Source organism: Rhinoderma darwinii, chromosome 2 (assembly GCF_050947455.1).
Source record: "Rhinoderma darwinii isolate aRhiDar2 chromosome 2, aRhiDar2.hap1, whole genome shotgun sequence".
NCBI lineage: Eukaryota > Metazoa > Chordata > Amphibia > Anura > Rhinodermatidae > Rhinoderma > Rhinoderma darwinii.
Genome location: NC_134688.1, coordinates 167,527,049 through 167,544,318, shown reverse-complemented (window position 1 = coordinate 167,544,318; position 17,270 = coordinate 167,527,049). Strand labels below are relative to the sequence as shown.

Sequence of the window (17,270 nt, the reverse complement as noted above, 5' to 3'; positions counted from 1 at the left end):
CCCTATTTGCCACAGAGCATTATATCAAAAGAACGAAAAATGAAGGTCATAAGCCTGTAGTATGTTCTAATAGCTGTTTATTGCAGGTACATTACATTCTTTAAAGGGTAGGGCTTGCATAAAAATACCACAGGGTGTGCCTACAAATATTACTGACACAATTTCAACAATCCACGTTCCTCTCTAATAACATTTTATGAAACAAATGTCATGGTATAATGTGCAAAAGTACACTACTTAATTCTTTGAGAAAAGTACAGTGTGGTGACAGCAGGTTCAGTGGCTTTGGTGCCATTTACCTCTTTAAAGTGCGCCTAACCTTCAGGTGTCTTTTTCAGAAAAAGCGGTCATATGCGGTCTTGTTTTTCTCAGAATTAGTGGGTGGAGCCTAACTACTATCATGGCTTCTATACACTCTACACAAAAGAGGAGAATCGTGCTCTTCTATTTCTATCGAACACACACACACACACACACACACACACACACACACACACACACACACACATATACACTACCGTTCAAAAGTTTAGGGTCACTTAGAAATTTCCTTATTTTTGAAAGAAAAGCATAGTTTTTTTCAATGAAGATAACATCTAATTAATCAGAAATACACTCTATACATTGTTAATGTGGTAAATGACTATTCTAGCATCAAATGTCTGGTTTTTAATGCAATATCTACATAGGTGTATAGAGGCCCATTTCCAGCAACCATCAGTCCAGTGTTCTAATGGTACATTGTGTTTGCTAACTGTGTTAGAAGGCTAATGGATGATTAGAAAACACTTGAAAACCCTTGTGCAATTATGTTAGCACCACTGTAAACAGTTTTGCTGTTTAGAGGAGCTATAAAACCGACCTTCCTTTGAGCTAGTTGAGAATCTGGAGCATTACATTTGTGGGTTCGATTAAACTCACCAAATGGCTAGAAAAAGAGAGCTTTAATGTGAAACTCGACAGTCTATTCTTGTTCTTAGAAATGAAGGCTATTCCATGCGAGAAATTGCCAAGAAACTGAAGATTTCCTACAACGGTGTGTACTACTCCCTTCAGAGGACAGCACAAACAGTCTCTAACCAGAGTAGAAAGAGAAGTGGGAGGCCCCGCTGCACAACTGAGCAACAAGACAAGTACATTAGAGTCTCTAGTTTGAGAAATAGACTCCTCACAGGTCCTCAACTGGCAGCTTCATTAAATAGTACCCACAAAACGCCAGTGTCAACGTCTACAGTGAAGAGGCGACTCCTGGATGCTGGCCTTCAGGGCAGAGTGGCAAAGAAAAAGCCATATCTGAGACTGTCTAATAAAAGGAAAAGATTAATATGGGCAAAAGCACACAGACATTGGACAGAGGAAGATTGGAAAAAAGTGTTATGGACAGACGAATCGAAGTTTGAGGTGTTTGGATCACACAGAAGAACATTTGTGAGACGCAGAACAACTGAAAAGATGCTGGAAGAGTGCCTGACGCCATCTGTCAAGCATGGTGGAGGTAATGTGATGGTCTGGGGTTGCTTTCGTGCTGGTAAAGTGGGAGATTTGTACAAGGTAAAAGGGATTTTGAATAAGGAAGGCTATCACTCCATTTTGCAACGCCATGCCATACCCTGTGGACCACGCTTGATTGGAGACAATTTCATCCTACAACAGGACAATGACCCAAAGCACACCTCCAAATTATGCAAGAACTATTTAGGGAAGAAGCAGGCAGCTGGTATTCTATCTGTAATGGAGTGGCCAGCGCAGTCACCAGATCTCAACCCCATAGAGCTGTTGTGGGAGCAGCTTGACCGTATGGTACGCAAGAAGTGCCCATCAAGCCAATCCAACTTGTGGGACGCGCTTCTGGAAGCATGGGGTGAAATTTCTCCCGATTACCTCAGCAAATTAACAACTGTAACCTCATCCTCTAGGGAGTTAATAATCAGCCTTGTCTTGAGGAGACGGAAAAAACTGTCAATTCAGAGTGAGTGAACAGTTGGGGGATGGGGGGTGCTTGATAAGTGGAGAAAAAAAATAAAATAATTTTCTAATAAAATATATTACATAGTTTCTTATAGTCGCTTGTACTATTGATTTAGGCACAGTTTGTTGAAAAGTTAGTGACCATTTAATGAAACATTCTAATGCACTCTAAAAATGTTGCTGCCTAAGTATAGGTCTTTCCATAATTTAAGGAACACCTACTTCCACTCGTAGTGAAGATAAGAGGTAACTACACCCCAAATATATAAGAACCCTATTACATTATTAGGTCTTCTTTTCATATATGATTTAGGCGGGATTCACACAACCGGATCGTTCCCGAGCTCGAGTGTCGGCCGGTAAAATCGGCCATTTTGCCCGGCCGGTTTGCATTAAGTTTTACATCCGTGCCGGGCTGGGCAGATCCGGACAGTGACATCAGCGGCAACTCCTGAAGGGGAATCCCCATGTGTTCGGGGATTCCGCTTCAGGAGTTTCCCCTGATGTCACTGCCCAGATATGGACAGAGACATCAAGCGCTCTGTCCAGGAGCGGAATCCCCGAAAACACGGGGATTCCGCTCCTTCAAGGAGCTAAAGTGCGGCTAGCACATAGCAGAGCGGGTAGATACCTCCCCGCTCTGCTATAGTGGCGTCGCTACAGTAGTAGTAGCAGCCGCAGCAGCAGCATCTGCAGCTGCTAGCGGCGCCATCGAAGGTGTCGCCGGGCCAGGGTGCTTTTAAAACAAGCAGGGGAAGGGAGCCAGCGCAGCGCTCCCTCCACCTGCTGTACACCCCGGCCCTGCCACACAGTGTACAGCGATGCCATTCATCAGAATGGCATCAACTCCTCCTCCGCACATGCACTCTGCGCTGTGAGGAGGAGGAGATAGAGCGCAAGCGCCGGAAAACCCGGCCATCACTCGGGACACATCCCGGTGATGGCCGTGTAATACCCGGCCCCATAGACTTCTATGGGAGCCGGGCGGCCGGGCGAAGATAGAGCATGTCCTATTTTTTGACGGCCGGTTTTCCCGGCCGTCAAAAAATCGGTCGTGTGAATAGCCCCATTAGGGGTCTATTATTCCTAATGCAGCCGGGTGCCGGCCGACTTATGAACGGCCGGCACCCGGCCGGGAAACCCTGCCGTGTGAATGAGGCCTAAGTGTTCATGAGAGTCAAAACATGTACCCAACAATTTGATAAACAACTATTCTTGGTTTCATAAAAATGAATAACAGGTTGTCACAGACAGGAAATGTATAAATCAATTTTCTTTCTATTTAAGTTACCATTTCTAGCAGACATTTTTAATTCTTTCCTACCTTGGTCGAGCTTAGCGTTCCCCTGCCAGCTGATATCTGTGTAGGTACCACACTTGACGTTGAACATGGTTAGATGCACGAAAAATGGACAATTCTCTAAATCTGTCATTTCTACTATTGTATGGCTACCATAAGTGTTTGGAAAGTTTTATTTACTTTGATTTGTATACTGAATAGCAAAGTTGAAAAAGTTTGAATGTGGAAAAGAAGTCTGAGTGCTGAGCACTCTCTATGCACAAATTACATTTAAAATGGGGACAATCCTTTTTATAGACCAACCCTGGTGACATTTACATAAGTAGGGCTGCTAAATGCTTCCCATGTTTTGGCATCTCAGCTTGAAGTACCTGTAAGTCTTGCAAGCATCACGAGTAAACAGCACGCATCCTAAGGACAACAATGTTCAGATGGTAATTTAATCAACATAGAAATGAGTTCCGCCTAATTGCAACTGAATTGGATTTTATATAGTTAATTTACCAGCACCCTGATTGCAGCGTTGATGAACTGGGGAGCTCCAGACATGGCAGTGGTAATGACATCCCATTCAATGTTACAAAAGATACTCCATATACGCTGCCCATAAAACGTGGAGCAGTTTAGACAGAAAATCAGCCTTACTGACTTGAGTTGCTACAGATACCCTGACAGATAAAATGATCTATGAGAACAGACTAGGCAGATATTCCCCATACCGATCTCTTCTATTATGACACAGCTTAAAGCATTTCAGATGCAGAGAACTATATTGATCTATAAACGTCAGCAAACTCTTCTTTGACAACATAAAATGGAATTATGTGTTGCTTCAAGGAAGGGTAAATGATTCTTTTATTTTCCAAGAACCAATTTAGATTTATGGCTTGGGGAACAGAAGACAAGTTTTGTTTAGTCATTATTCTGGAGTTTGTGTTTAAATGCTTATAAAAAGGTTGTTGACCCCAGAACTTTTCACATCTCGCAGCCGAGGCAAAGGTCTGTTTCTCAAGGAGAAATCCGCACATACAAACACGCTTTTCCATTTAGATCTATTTTTGCTTGTGTCCTCACAACAATTGCATTTCTCAAAAGATTCAGTACTTCTCACCAAGAAATGACTCTGGATGTTAGGGACACTTACTAACAATGCAAATATGAGTCACCTCTTAATCTCTGCCGGCCAAGAGCGCTTTAGTCAGGTCACAAACAGCATCAAAGAGGTCTAAAAGAAATCCTCCCAATACCCCTTGGTGCCGCAGCCATAGTTCATTTTTTAATTTTATTTTTTTCCTCCTCACCTTCCAAAAGCCATAATTTTTTTATTTTTCCGTCAACATAGCCTTAGAAGGTCCTATTTTTTTAGTTTTTAATGTCGTCATTTAAAGTCCATATAAGGTACTGAAAAACTAAAAAAGAATCCTTATGGGGTGGAATTGGGAAAAAACGTATTCCTCCAGTTTTTTGGATGTCATAGTTACGACATCCACCGTGTGGTAAAAACGACACCTTAACTTCATTCTGCAGGTCAATACGATTACGGCGATATTACATTTACATGTTTTGTTTTTTTATGATGTAATAGTCTTACAAAGAAAAAAATAGTTCAAAAATTATTTTGTGTCGCCATATTCTGGGACTCATAACTGTACATGTAGTTTTTATTTGTACAATTTTAGGGTACACGTGACTTTTTGATCACCTTGTGCTTCATTTTTTTGAGTAGCAAGGTGACCAAAAAACATCAATTCTGGAAGTGTGAATTTATTTTTTCCTCCAGCGTACATCCGGGGGATTAAATAAGGTGATATTTTCAGAGTTTGAACTTTTAAGGATGCAGCGATACCAATTATATTAACTTTTTTTTATTTCTTACATTACTTAAAAGGGAAAATGGGAATATTATTTTTTCTTTACTTTTAATATTTTGTTGTACATTTTAAAAATTTGATCGAGCATTTTTTTTTTTTTTATTCATCCTAGGAGACTCTAACTTGCAATAATTTTATGAATTGTTCATTATGCTGCAATACTTATGTATTGCAGTGTATTGCTCTATTTATCAGCTCCTAATATCAAGCCCTCGCTTTACCGGGTGGGGGGGTGGATTGGCTGACGAAATAGAAGCCCTCTTTCTAAAGGCTTAGATGCCGCAGTTGCTATTGACCGCAGCATCTCAGTGATTAAACGGCCGGAGTAGGTAATATACAGCTAACACCTGCTGAGTATGGAGTGGGCGCAACCTGTGAGCCCGCTCTATACTCCCCCTTGGCGGCTGTGACGCACAGTTACGTCACGTGTCACCAAGGGGTTAAAACCCAAATTGATTGCTCATACCAGAACAGATGCACTTCCCCAGGTATAGTATTAGGTCTCACTTCTACATCTAAACTGTTAAAAATCTTTTGTGTGTCTATGCTTCGAATGGGAGAAGCAAATACGAAAAAAACAGACTGATGTTACTAGACATTTTACTCCCCTTCAACTCCACTGCTGGTCCTTCTCTTAGCATCTAGGGACATATAGAGACATGGGAAAGCATCTATAGAAAACTGAAACTTCAAGGTTTGAAAAAAACAAACAAAAAAAAAAACACACACATAGAGACACACAACATGCCTAGAAGAACACAAGTTTTAACCACATTGTGCGATTTCGACTTTCGGTACTGTGTAAAATCTTTCTGCTGTGTGTGAACTTATCCTATTTATCCTTTTTGCACCTGATATACAAGTGACGGACATCTCAATGGACCAGAGTTGCGTTGTTTCTTGGAAAAATAGCAGCAAGTTTGTTTAGCAAACAACGGAGTAGCCATGAGAACTGTGTAACTGTTAAGTGCATAGAACTGAAATGTATGTCATTCTATACATTCTAATAAATATTGGTTTGTCTGAGATTTTTCCCCCTCTATTTTAAAGAGGACAGGTACATTTTAACGAGGTTTAACTGTATTTTTGTCTAGTCTTATCTGTTCTATATAACTCATGCACTGAAATAAAAGTCACCAAACTGTACTATTATGATTTGTGAAGGAGCCTACCATGCAACAACATTCTATGTTTGTTTGTAGAGGGTTAATGTTTTAACTGGTTACCAGGACGCATTCTGTCTGTCATTATTCTCTCTCTATGAAAGTGTTCTCATGTGAGCGGTTTAAGAGTACTACTGACCAAAGTCCAATTGTGCAAATGGCACACACGTACCTTCACACCACTATATTCGGCACTTTCCCTTCACATATCACAAATTGTACATCTGATAATTGTTATACTACCTTACTATTAAGATAACTAGTACGGCATGGTCTTTTATAGCAAATTTCTTACATTATCTAAATATACATCAATGTTTTATTACCACTGTAAAGATAATACAATCACCTTGTAGATGTACCATTGAGATACATTTCTAGATTAGAAAAAGTGCGTAGATTTTACTTTTAAATTTGCACAAACTAGGTAGAAATTCGGTGCAAAGATCGCCTAAATAAATGAAAAGTGGGACGAAGTTATTCTACATATAATAGTGGTGGCCCTTTGACAAATTTAAAATAATAGGGTTTGTGTTAGGGAATTTTGGTTTTCACAAAGTTTGCTGCTTTAGTTTTTATAGTGGCAATTTGCATTAACTCTAGATTGTTATGAAGAGTGATCATATGAATTGCAATTAATTGCAAAGTCATTCCTTGCCATGAAAATTAACTTAATCACAAAATTCCCATTTCCACTGCATTTCAGCCCTGCCACAAAATGACCTGCTAACATCATGTCAGTGATCTTCTCAATAGCCCAGGAGAAATTGTAAACGATGACAAGGCAGCTGATGTCACTCTGTCATGCTGATTGAATTATAAGAGCAGACTGGTTGCTTTAAAAGGGGGATGGTGCTTGAAACTATTGTCTTCTTCTGTTAACCATGGTTACCTCCGAGGAATACACAAGCAGTCATCATTGCTTTGCATCAAAAATTGCTTTACAGGCAAGGACATTGCTGCTTGTAAGTTTGCCCCTAAATTAACCATTTATCGGATCATCACGAATTCAAGGAGAGAGGTTCAATTTCTGCATAGAAAGTCCAGCAACTGCCAGGACCATCTCCTAAAGAGGATTCAGCTACGGAATCGGTTCAAGTCCAGTGCAGAACCTGATCAGGAATGGCAGCAGGCAGGTGTCAGTGCATCTGCACGTACAGTGAAGAGAAGGCTTTGGAGGCTGGCCTGGTGTCAAAAAGTTAATTTTCTCTGATGAAGCCCCCTCCAGACTGTTTAGGACATCAGGTGGAATAATTGTCCGGAGAAGAAAAGGCGAGCGCTACCATGAGTCCTGTGTCATGCCAGCAGTAAAGCATTCTGAGACGACCATTCATGTGTGGGGTTGCAAGGGAGTGGGCTCACTCACAATTTTTCCATGAATAAAGAATGGTATCTAAACATCCTCAAAGAGCAACTCCTCCCAATGATCCAGGAGCAATTTAGTGATGAACAATGCTTTTTCCAGCATGATGGAGCACCAGGTCATAAGACAAAAGTGATAACTAAGTGGCTCGGTGAACAAAATATTAAAAATTTTGGGTGCATGGCCAGGAAATTCCCCAGATCTCAATCCCATTGAGAACCTGTGGTCAATCCTCAAAAATTGGGTGGACAAATAAAAACACAGAACTTGTGATAAACTCCATGAAAGAATTGGTTGCCATCAGTCAAGATTTGGCCCAGAAACTGATATCCAGCATGCCAGGGCGAATTGCAGAAGTCTTGAAAAAGAAGGGTCAACATGGTAAATATTGAGTCTTTGCAGAAACTTGATGTATTTGTATCTATAAAAGTTGAAAAACGAATGAAAGGCTTATGATTGTACTTCAGTATACCATAGAAACATCTGACTAAAAGATCTAAAAACACTGACGCAGCAACTTTGTGAAAACCAAAATTTGTGTCACTCTCAAAACTTTTGGCCAGGACTGTAGTTGCTTTACAAACTAAAAACTCAGGACTGCTGCCTAAAGCGGACTATTCACTTCATATACTGGCCTGAACGCTTGTTCCGACGTCAGCTTTTCCTCCCGGCTTCACCATTAACATACACGCGCATTTTCTTTTTTTTCAGTGGAAGGGGGTTAAGAAGCTGCTGCCAAACCCTTCGACCAGCGGCTTATCTTTCGCAGGAAAAAAAGGACTACTGCCGTCAGGGAGAGACCCCCAAAAACATTAGACAGTCAGTCGATGCTGCCAAAAATCAGAGGATTCAGACAACTTTCACCAATTGAGTATGGCCAGCTTAAACTACAGTGACCTTTGCATTAGGGGAAGGTGGAAAAGCACAGTGAAAATGGTGTCTTAGAAGGCATCTTTATAACAGCCGAGCTTAGGTTGGCCATCTACAATATGCTCATTATATCCTGGAAATAAAAAAAAGTGATACTTACTAAAAGTTACGTACCTTAAAGAAATCAAAAAATGGTATGGGTTGAACAATTGGACCATAGAGGTTCTCATCATGTTTGAAGAAAAAGAAGTGGGTAAAAGCAGCATCTATCATGTCTGGATGATTCCTGCCCAGTTTCACCAGTTCAAGTCTCTCCTTACAGCTGTCTCGTCCTCTCCAAAAGGCAGTGTTGTTCTTCTCCTCCCATTTAGGGCCAGTGTTTGCCTGAACAGACATCATGTCTAGACTCACCCTATGGAGATAATATTAAGAATGGATTTATATAAAATGTAGTAGACCATTTTTTGCAATTAAAAAAAGAATACATTTGACATATTATGGGTTTACTTTAGGAACTGAAAACAGACAATCAGCAAGTCAATTCAGCCATTGTAATCTACATGGTCTCTAATCTGAAGATCAGTGAATTGGTTGGATTAATATGCCAAAATTGAAGACCCTTTAACAGGGGCCAATTATCAGGCAAACGAGCATTCATGTGAACACTCGTTCCAGATCATTGCCCTGTGTAAACAGGGCAACGATCAGCCGATGAACGAGCAAACGCTCATCGGATGATTGTATTGTTTATGCTGCAAGAAATATTTTCGTTGTCGGCAGCACAACTTCCTATGTAAACAGGGAGACGTGCTGCTGACATAATAGAAATGTATGAGGATGAGTGATCGTAGTAACAAGCGCTCGTCCCCATGCATTGCTCCTTGTAAAAGGAGCAAACGAGCGCCAATCAATGAGCTGTCGTTTACACAGCCCATGTCGGATCCTTACACACTATGCAGTATTCAAGTTTTTTACCCTGAGGCTTTTGAGGAAACCTTCTATAATCAGTTGCTTAGACTTTTACGGCACTGTAATTAATTGAATCTCTTGTTTTGCAGCAATTGAACTTGCTGTCCACAGAATAATAGCTCAATTTATAGCAGCCTACAGTGCATTCGGAAAGTCTTCAGACCCTCTCACTTTTTTCACATTTTGTTATGTTGAGGTCTTGTGCATTATCCCATAATGACAAAATGAAAACAAAAATATAGAAATTTTCGCAAATTTATAAATCAAAAATTCTAATTTCACATGGACATAAGTATTCAGACCTGGGGGTCTCATTTTTCTACATCAACTTTGAAATGCTTTTACACGTTGATTGGAGTCCACCTGTGGTAAATTAATTTGATTGGACATGATTTGGAAAGAAACACCCCTGTCCATATAAGGTTTCACAGATGACAATGCATATCAGAGCAAAAACCAAGCCATGAGGAGAATAAGAACTGCCTGTAGAGCTCAGCAACTGTTGTGTGGAGGCACAGATATGGAGAAGGGTACTGAAAGTTCCCAAGAACACTATTGGCTCCATAATTCTAAAGTGGAAGAAGTTTGGAACAACCAGGACTCTTCCTAGAGCTGGCCGCCCCACCAACCTAAGTAATCGGGGGAGCAGGGCTTTAGTAAGAGAGGTGACCGAGAACCCAATGGTCACTCTGGCTGAGCTTCAAAGATCCTGTGTGCAGATGGGAGAAACTTCCAGAAGGTCAACCATCACTGCAGCACTCCACCAATCTGGGCTTTATGGCAGAGTGGCCAGAAAGAAGCCGCTCTTCAGTAAAAGACACATGAAAGCCCACCAGGAGTTTGCAAAAGAGCACCTAAAGGACTCTCAGACTGTGAGAAACAAAATTCTGTGGTCTGATTGAACCAAGATTGAACTTTTTGGTCTCAATTCTAAGCGTCATGTATGGAGAAAACCAGGCAATGCTCATCATCTGCCCAATTCCATCCTGACAGTGAAGCATGGTGGTGGCAGCATCATGCTGTGGGGGTGTTTTTCAGTACCTGGGACAGGGAGACTGGTCAGGGTTGAGGGACAGATGAATGAAGCAAAGTACAAAGATATTCTTAATGAAAACTCTGGAGTGCTCTGGACCTCTGACTGGGCCGAAGGTTCACCTACCAACAAGACAATGACCCCAATCTCACAGCCTAGAAAACACAGGAGTGGCTTAGGGACAACTCTGTGCATGTCCTTGGGTGGCCCAGCTACAACACTGATTTGAACTAAGTGGAGTTCTAAAACCGGATTGTGTTGCTGTACTTCTATTCGTTCCAGCTGAGCAGCTGACGAGGGGGAAGGGGTTAACTGGACACAGATTCGTTCCAGCTGAGCAGCTGACGAGGGGGAAGGGGTTAACTGGACACAGGTGGTATAAATTAGTCAGCAGACCTCATTTTGAGCTTGCTCTTTCTGAGCTTGGTGGTTTAAGTGGCTTGTGAACTAAGTGGAGTTCTAAAACCGGAGTTGAAAAGAGGAGTTGAAGCCCCAGTAAGTACTCTTCTTTTTCTTTGACAATTGTTCGCTGTTTTGGTGTAACTTGGATAATGGATAGCAAGATTGGAGGTTTTCTTCAGTGCACAGTTTGTCATATGTATACACGACTGGAGCCGGAGTTCCAGGGTGAATATCTCTGTGGCAGATGTGAGCATGTTGTTCACCTGGAAGCTCGCATTAGAGATCTGGAGGCGCAAAATGCAACACTGAGGAGGATAGACAATTTTGAGCGGAGCTTGCTGCTCACAGAGCATGCAGTTAGTGGGTTAGAACTGGAGGGTGAAGACATGGGTGAGCAGGATCAGGTAAGTAGCTGGGTTAATGTAGTTAGGGGCAGTAGAAAGGGGTCAAAGACAAGGAAGGCCGATCCGGTTTCTGGCATTCCAAGCAAAATTGCCAGGTTGGGTGATGATGCGAGGGTGTCAGTCTCAGAAATGGCAGCCCTAGTGGATACTGATCTCCCTAACAGCCGGGAGAACAGCCCAGCTAGTAGTCGGCGGGATGGTAATGCAGGTAAGCCAAGACAATTGATAGTTGTAGGGGATTCTATAATCAGGAAGACGGATAGAATAATTTGTCGCCAAGACCGCCTCAACCGAATGGTTTGCTGTCTCCCTGGTGCCAGGGTTCGGCATGTGGTGGAACGGGTGGACAAATTGCTGGGAGGGGCTGGTGATGATCCAGCTGTCGTGGTCCATGTCGGTACCAACGACAGAATAAATGGTAGGTGGAGGAGCCTTAAGAATAATTTTAAAGAACTAGGCTACAAGCTGAAGGGAAGGACCTCCAAGGTTGTATTCTCAGGAATACTGCCTGTGCCATGCGCATCACAGGAAAGACAGCGGGAGCTTAGGGAGTTAAATGCATGGCTGAAGTCTTGGTGTAGAGGAGAAGGATTTGGGTTCCTAGAGCACTGGGCTGACTTTTCATTGGGGTACAAACTGTATTCTGCAGATGATTTGCACCTAAATGGAAGGGGGTCCGCTGTGCTGGGGGAGAGAATTCTAGCTGGGGTGGCGGAGTATTTAAACTAGGGCTGAGGAGGGAGGTCAATGTAGAAAAAAAAGGGGTAGCCAGGTTAGAGAGGGGTCAGACTATATTGGTGGGGGGAGAAACAGAATGTGGGGAGAGGACTAGACAACAAGATAAGGAGATCCTTTCGTTACAAAACATCAGTGTAAATAAAAAGGACCGATTAATGTCAAATCACATTTCTGATAATAAAAGTGAAAAACTGACAGGCAAGTTAAAGTGTATGTTCACAAATGCCAGAAGTCTAGCAAGCAAAATGGGGGAGCTGGAGGCCTTGATACTGGAAGAAAATATAGATATAGTTGGTGTTGCTGAAACATGGCTGGACTCTTCACATGACTGGGCTGTAAATCTACAGGGTTTTACACTTTTTCGTAAAGACAGGACAAATAGGAAAGGTGGTGGTGTATGTCTGTATGTGAGAAGTGATATGAAGGCGAGTGTGAAAGAGACAATAGTGGGTGAAGACTGTGAGGAGGTTGAAACCTTGTGGGTGGAACTAGAAAGGGAGGTAAACACTGAAAAAATTACTTTTGGTGTAATCTATAGACCCCCCAATATAACTGAGGAGATGGAAGGTCAGATATATAAACAGATGGAGCGGGCTGCACAGGCGGGTACTGTAGTGATAATGGGAGATTTTAATTTCCGGGATATTAATTGGTGTCATCGTTCGGCTTCAACTGCAAAGGGGAGACATTTCCTCAACCTGTTGCAGGAAAATTTTATGGGCCAGTTTGTGGAAGACCCGACTAGAGGTGAAGCTCTGTTGGATCTGGTCATTTCTAATAATGCAGATCTTGTTGGGAATGTCAATGTTCGTGAAAACCTCGGTAACAGTGATCATAATATAGTTACATTTTACCTATACTGTAAAAAACAAACGCAGGCTGGGAGGGCAAAAACATTTAATTTTAAGAAAGCCAATTTCCCCAGGATGAGGGCTGCAATTCAGGATATAGACTGGGAAGAACTAATGTCAAATAATGGAACAAATGATAAATGGGAGATTTTCAAATCTACTTTGAGTTATTATAGTGCAAAATTTATTCCTACAGGTAATAAGTATAAACGACTCAAATTAAACCCCACATGGCTTACACCTTCTGTGAAAGGGGCAATACATGACAAAAAAAGGGCATTTAAAAAATACAAATCTGAGGGTACAGCTGTAGCCTTTGTAAAATATAAAGAGCTTAATAAAATCTGTAAAAATGTAATAAAATTAGCAAAAATACAAAATGAAAGGCAGGTGGCCAAGGATAGTAAAACAAATCCTAAAAAATTCTTCAAGCATATAAATGCAAAAAAGCCAAGGTCTGAACATGTAGGACCCCTAGATAATGGTAATGGGAAGTTGGTCACAGGGGATCAAGAGAAGGCAGAGTTACTAAATGGGTTCTTTAGCTCTGTATATACAACAGAAGAAAGAGCAGCTGATGTAGCCGGTGCCAGTGCTGTTAATATATCAGTTGATATACTGAATTGGATGAATGTAGAGATGGTCCAAGCTAAATTAAATAAAATAAATGTGCACAAGGCTCCGGGACCAGATGGGTTACACCCTAGAATTCTTAAAGAGCTTAGTTCAGTTATTTCTGTCCCCCTTTTCATAATATTCAGAGAATCTCTAGTGACTGGTATAGTGCCAAGGGACTGGCGCAGGGCAAATGTGGTGCCTATTTTCAAAAAGGGCTCTAGGTCTTCCCCGGGTAATTATAGACCAGTAAGCTTAACATCCATCGTGGGGAAAATGTTTGAGGGGCTATTGAGGGACTATATACAGGATTATGTGACAATAAATAGCATTATAAGTGACAGCCAGCACGGTTTTACTAAGGACAGAAGTTGTCAAACTAACCTAATCTGTTTTTATGAAGAGGTGAGCAGAAGTCTAGACAGAGGGGCCGCTGTGGATTTAGTGTTTTTGGACTTTGCAAAGGCATTTGACACTGTCCCCCATAGACGCCTAATGGGTAAATTAAGGACTATAGGTTTAGAAAATATAGTTTGTAATTGGATTGAGAATTGGCTCAAGGACCGTATCCAGAGGGTTGTGGTCAATGATTCCTTCTCTGAATGGTCCCCGGTTATAAGTGGTGTACCCCAGGGTTCAGTGCTGGGACCACTATTATTCAACTTATTTATTAATGATATAGAGGAAGGGATTAATAGCACTATTTCTATTTTTGCAGATGACACCAAGCTATGTAATATAGTTCAGACTATGGAAGATGTTCATGAATTACAGGCAGATTTAAACAAACTAAGTGTTTGGGCGTCCACTTGGCAAATGAAGTTTAATGTAGATAAATGTAAAGTTATGCATCTTGGTACCAACAACCTGCATGCATCATATGTCCTAGGGGGCGCTACACTGGCGGATTCACTTGTTGAGAAGGATCTGGGTGTACTTGTAAATCATAAACTCAATAACAGCATGCAGTGTCAATCAGCTGCTTCAAAGGCCAGCAGGATATTGTCGTGTATTAAAAGAGGCATGGACTCGCGGGACAGGGATGTAATAATGCCACTTTACAAAGCATTAGTGAGGCCTCATCTAGAATATGCAGTTCAGTTCTGGGCTCCAGTTCATAGAAAGGATGCCCTGGAGTTGGAAAAAATACAAAGAAGAGCAACGAAGCTAATAAGGGGCATGGAGAATTTAAGTTATGAGGAAAGATTGAAAGAATTAAACCTATTTAGCCTTGAAAAAAGAAGACTAAGGGGGGACATGATTAACTTATATAAATATATTAATGGCACATACAAAAAATATGGTGAAATCCTGTTCCTTGTAAAACCCCCTCAAAAAACAAGGGGGCACTCCCTCCGTCTGGAGAAAAAAAGGTTCAAGCTGCAGAGGCGACAAGGCTTCTTTACAGTGAGAACTGTGAATCTATGGAATAGCCTACCGCAGGAGCTGGTCACAGCAGGGACAGTAGATGGCTTTAAAAAAGGGTTAGATAATTTCCTAGAACAAAAAAATATTAGCTCCTATGTGTAGAAATTTTTCCTTCCCTTTTCCCTTCCCTTGGTTGAACTTGATGGACATGTGTCTTTCTTCAGCCGTACTAACTATGTAACTATGTAACTATGTAATAAATTAGCAAAGATTACTAACATTCAATTTTCACTTTGCCATTATGGAGTATTAAGTGCAGAATTATGGGGAAAAACATTAACTTTTTTTTATTTTAGCACAAGGCCTCAACATAACAAAATGTGAAAAAATGGAAAGGTTCTGAAGACTTTCCGAATGCATTGTATTTTCTGTGAATGCAATGCCAATAAAGGCATTTGTGATGACTGCAAATGTATATCAGTATTGACAGTATACAGGCTGCCATAGACATGTGGAAGCCACATACAGTGCTGTAGGGTTGCAACTGGTTCCCTTCATAACAGTTAGTTATGCAATTGCTTATTATAATCTGTAAAGTGGCTCTAGCCTGGAGGTACAAAATGACTCTCAAAAACAATTTAATCGTACACACTATAATTCAGTCATTATTTAGCTCATTCTAACAAACTGTTTCATTCATTGGTGTTTAATGTAAACATCCAAGTCTAGAGGAACGGAAAAAAAATAACATAATAAAGATACAGATGGCAATACAAAATCTGTTCACATAAGTCAGTCTCTACACAACAATAAATGCTTTATAACAATGTTTTATTGTCTGATACATTCTGAATAATTTACTTCTCAAAAGGAAATAAACAGAAGAATTCTTGTTAGGATTTAATGAGCACAGAGAAATATATGCTTAAAGAGGCTCTGTCACCAGATTTTGCAACCCCTATCTGCTATTGCAGCAGATAGGCGCTGCAATGTAGATTACAGTAACGTTTTTATTTTTAAAAAACGAGCATTTTTGGCCAAGTTATGACCATTTTTGTAGTTATGCAAATGAGGCTTGCAAAAGTCCAAGTGGGTGTGTTTAAAAGTAAAAGTCCAAGTGGGCGTGTATTATGTGCGTACATCGGGGCGTTTTTAATACTTTTACTAGCTGGGCGCTCTGATGAGAAGTATCATCCACTTCTCTTCAGAACGCCCAGCTTCTGGCAGTGCAGACACAGCCGTGTTCTCGAGAGATCACGCTGTGTCGTCACTCACAGGTCCTGCATCGTGTCAGACGAGCGAGGACACCGGCACCAGAGGCTACAGTTGATTCTGCAGCAGCATCAGCGTTTGCAGGTAAGTAGCTACATCGACTTACCTGCTAACGCCGATGCTGCTGCAGAATCAACTGAAGCCTCTGGTGCCGGTGTCCTCGCTCGTCTGACACGATGCAGGACCTGTGAGTGACGTCACAGCGTGATCTCTCGAGAACACGCTGTGTCTGCACTGCCAGAAGCTGGGCGTTCTGAAGAGAAGTGGATGATACTTCTCGTCAGAACGCCCAGCTAGTAAAAGTATTAAAAACGCCCCGATGTACGCACCTAATACACGCCCTCTTGGACTTTTACTTTTAAACACACCCACTTGGACTTTTGCAAGCCTCATTTGCATAACTACAAAAATGGTCATAACTTGGCCAAAAATGCTCGTTTTTAAAAAATAAAAACGTTACTGTAATCTACATTGCAGCACCGATCTGCTGCAATAGCAGATAGGGGTTGCAAAATCTGGTGACAGAGCCTCTTTAACTACTGAACACAAAACATATAGCAGGACTATAAAGACCATAAAATGGAGAAAACGGCGCAGAACAAATTTATCGTTTTTTTTTAAACGTTGGACAAGTATCTTCTTTTTCACATACCACCAATATCTTGTGAGATGCCCACAGAACCTAGCAGTAGCCACATTTTACTGTAGATCACAGCGCAGGAGTGTCAGCTACTGTACCAGACCATGGATGTTGGAAACGGTGATCATTTTTCATAAGAGCAACTTAATTTTGAGACATATTAGAATATTTGATCAGTGAGGTATGGGTGCGGAGACACCCACCATTGCTGAAACGAAGGTGCAGAAGCACTAAGCCAAGCACTCTGACCCTTTGGCTGCGATCGGCGCCCCTCGTTAGGTAAGACAGGGTCATACACGTTCTGTTCCACACCTTTGTTTCAGCGATGGTGGGGGTTTCAGCACCCGGACCCCCACCAATCAAAACTTGTGATATGTCTCTAGGACATATCAATTGCTTTGTGAGAGTAAAGGTACTCTTTAAATATATAAATCATATTTTAC

At 41.4% G+C, this 17,270-nt stretch overlaps 1 protein-coding gene across 1 annotated transcript in view; it reads right to left on the bottom strand.

Annotated features, from left to right (window-relative positions):
• The window catches only part of POGLUT2 (protein O-glucosyltransferase 2), an 80,269-nt gene that overhangs the window by 26,996 nt on the left and 36,003 nt on the right, over nt 1-17,270 (bottom strand). Inside the window, exon 6 of the mRNA XM_075852471.1 lies at nt 8,710-8,947. Coding sequence (XP_075708586.1) covers nt 8,710-8,947 — 238 coding nt within the window. The remainder of the gene's footprint in view (nt 1-8,709; nt 8,948-17,270) is intronic.